The 2,819-nt window shown below is 47.3% G+C and overlaps 1 protein-coding gene across 1 annotated transcript in view; it reads right to left on the bottom strand.

Annotated features, from left to right (window-relative positions):
* Window positions 1–2,248, bottom strand: part of LOC103270091 — a 51,263-nt gene extending 49,015 nt beyond the window's left edge. Inside the window, exon 1 of the mRNA XM_021717060.1 lies at window positions 2,184–2,248. Within this exon, the coding sequence (XP_021572735.1) occupies window positions 2,184–2,248 (65 nt within the window). The remainder of the gene's footprint in view (window positions 1–2,183) is intronic.
* Window positions 2,249–2,819: the final 571 nt, after the last annotated feature.

The raw sequence follows: 2,819 nt of genomic DNA, 5'->3' as shown, positions 1-2,819 counted from the left end.
GTCTCGAACCCGCGGGCTCAGGCCATCCACTCACCTCAGCCTCCCAAAGGCGCGGATTACAGGCTGAGCCACCGAGCCCGGCTACAACAGGAACTTCTATTTTCACAGTTCTGGAGATGGCGTCCAAGATCCAGTTGCCTGCAGGATGGGTTCCCTCTGAGGCCTCTCTTCTTGGCTTGCAGATGGCTGCCCTCTTGCCGCCTCTTCACATGGACTTTCCTTTATGTGAGCACATCCCCAGTGCCTCTTTTTGTGTCCAAATTTCCTCTTCTCTAAGAACATCGGTTAGATTTGATTAGGGTCCCACTTAATTGTCTCATTTTAACTTACGTGCCTCTTTAAAAGCTTTGCCTCCAAACACAGTCACATTCAGAGATACTGGGAGGTCGGGGTTCAACATTTGCATTTGAGAGAGTCACAGCTCAGTCTATCAGGGCAGACTAAGCAGTACCCCCTGACACTGGGCCACAGGTCGAGAGGGAGTTAGGTGCCTCAGTGGATCTGCCATCCAGGTTTCCCCAAGTCACCCCCACTACCTGTGGGTGCAAGGGGAGTCACCTTACAGTGATATTCCACAGACACTGGCAGGCTCTCAGCCCCTACAAAGTGCTGCTCTAAATAGTTCAGTAGCTCAGAGGGTGAATCTTGCCTGCCCACTGATAAGAGTCAGATATGAACGGGATCCCATGGGACCACTCAGCCAATGTCCACCTTCCATCCGCTGGGCACTGCTGCTGATGCTGGGCACAGCTGACACCTCTGCTGGGTATTGTCACATGGACTTGTGCCACCACCACCTAGGTGCCACCAGACACAAGTTCTGTCATGGCCCAGACTGTAGCTCTCAATATCTCAAAGCCACACCGGATTTGGGTAGAAACTGTCTTCCCTTCCTCAGATGCCAAGACGGTGATGCCTTGTGCCACACATTTTATAGAGATTTCAATGAAGCAGACTGCTTCATTTTGACTTCCAGATTCCCTTTCCTCGTGTTCAGACAGGCGTCCATGCAGGTTGGAAAAGGTACACTCAGACACTGCTCCTTTGCCATTGAGGTGACACACACCTCCATCACTCATTACAATGAGGTCTCCCACAAGGTTTCTTAGTATATCTCCTGAAAAAGGACTTGGGGGTGAACACCCCTAGCTGTATCTACCTGCTAAGGACTGAATGTCTGTGTGCCCACCCAGCCCACTAATTCATATGCAGAAGGGTATTAGGAGGTGGGGCACTTAGGAGGTAATTAGGTCAAGAAGGTAGAGCCCTCATGAATGGGATTAACCACCTTATAAAAAGACATGAAGGAGCTTGTTTTCTCTTTTTCTGTTCTCTTCCCTGTGGGGATACGAAAAGATAGCCATCTGTAAGTCAGGAAGTGAACCCTGACCAGACATTGGATCTACCAGCACCTTGACTTTTCCAGAACTTGGAGAAATAAATTTCTGTTATTTATGCCACCCAGTCTGGTATTTTTGTTATAGCAGCCAAACTGACTATTGCATAGTATTCACAGTTTAGAATCCCACTGCATACATATGGACTTTGGACACAAGCAGGGCCCAGTTGTGACACCTGTTATAGTCCAATAAAAATCTCTATTCCAAGTTGTTGGTTTAAGCATACTGAGATGCCTCTCTCTCTCCTCGGGAAGCTGCAGATAACAGGAAGCGGTGGTGAATGGAAAATCGAGAATGAAGGTAATGGCAGAAACAGCAACCAGGACAATCAAAGTTTACTCAGCCTTACATGGAACAGATACTATGCCATTTTCTGGAAATGCAATGGCAAAACATGATTAAATATGATCAAAGTGTCTACCCTTATTTTAGCATTTAAATTCTGGTGATGACTTTTCATCATAATACCATCAGTGTTAAGAAAAAGATTTGTACTGGAGGCAATGGAAGCACAGAGAAGGAGCCAACAGGCTATCCTGGATGTTTATATCAGACTTCCTGTATGCCCAGAGTTCTCATCTGAGTGAGCTCACCTCCACACCCACTCACACCTCAAAAGGTGACATTTATGCCACCTGTACTTACCCTTTACGCCTCTGGGAGCCGAGTCAACAATCAGGTTTCAATAACCTTATAGGGGCCAGCTGGGTTCTCTGTCCTTGGAATTTGGAAGAAGAACACTGAGGGATGGAGACAGGTGCATCTACAGGGAGGTGTACTCACAGGATGATGGACACTTGACCTGAAAAGTCATAGGAACTTGATCCTTGCTCGGGTCCAGATGCCATCGCAAACCAGGACCAGAATACCATGTCACCCATGAGGCAAAGATAGGGGATTCCCAGGTCACAAGTAAACAAAGGCAGACCTCAGGAAGACAGAGGAGTGAAGCAGGTGCAAACAGCCAGGAGAATGCAAGTCCTTGAGCCCACAATGGGAATTAACACTGGATCATGACTTGCTGGTTTGGGTCCCATGGGGTTCAATGGCACTCCTTTCCTCTGATATTTCTGTGGGGTCATCTGTCATACTTCTGTAGTAATGCTCCACGGAACCTCAACATCACTGAACTTCTTTGCTTTGCAACTAAAGCCTTAATAATAATAACCTCGTGCTTACCCAACTCTAGTCTTCTGGTGCAGTTCTGTCTTCTCACACTGGCAGATGCCTACTCAGTCTTGTTAGCCAGCTTAAATGCCACCTTCTCTCTGAAGCCATCTCTGACAGCTTCCTTCCTTGTGATCCTTCAGGGCTCTGTTCATAATCATTGCATTGTACAGTAATTTCTCTATTGATAAAAATTTCATTCCCAGACCATGAGCTCCTCGAAGGCAGAACCCTGAGACCCACAAGGTGCTC

The sequence above is a fragment of the Carlito syrichta genome, unplaced genomic scaffold (assembly GCF_000164805.1).
Source record: "Carlito syrichta isolate Samal-C Ts95f unplaced genomic scaffold, Tarsius_syrichta-2.0.1 Scaffold107889, whole genome shotgun sequence".
Lineage (NCBI taxonomy): Eukaryota > Metazoa > Chordata > Mammalia > Primates > Tarsiidae > Carlito > Carlito syrichta.
This window is presented reverse-complemented; position numbering and strand designations above follow the sequence as displayed.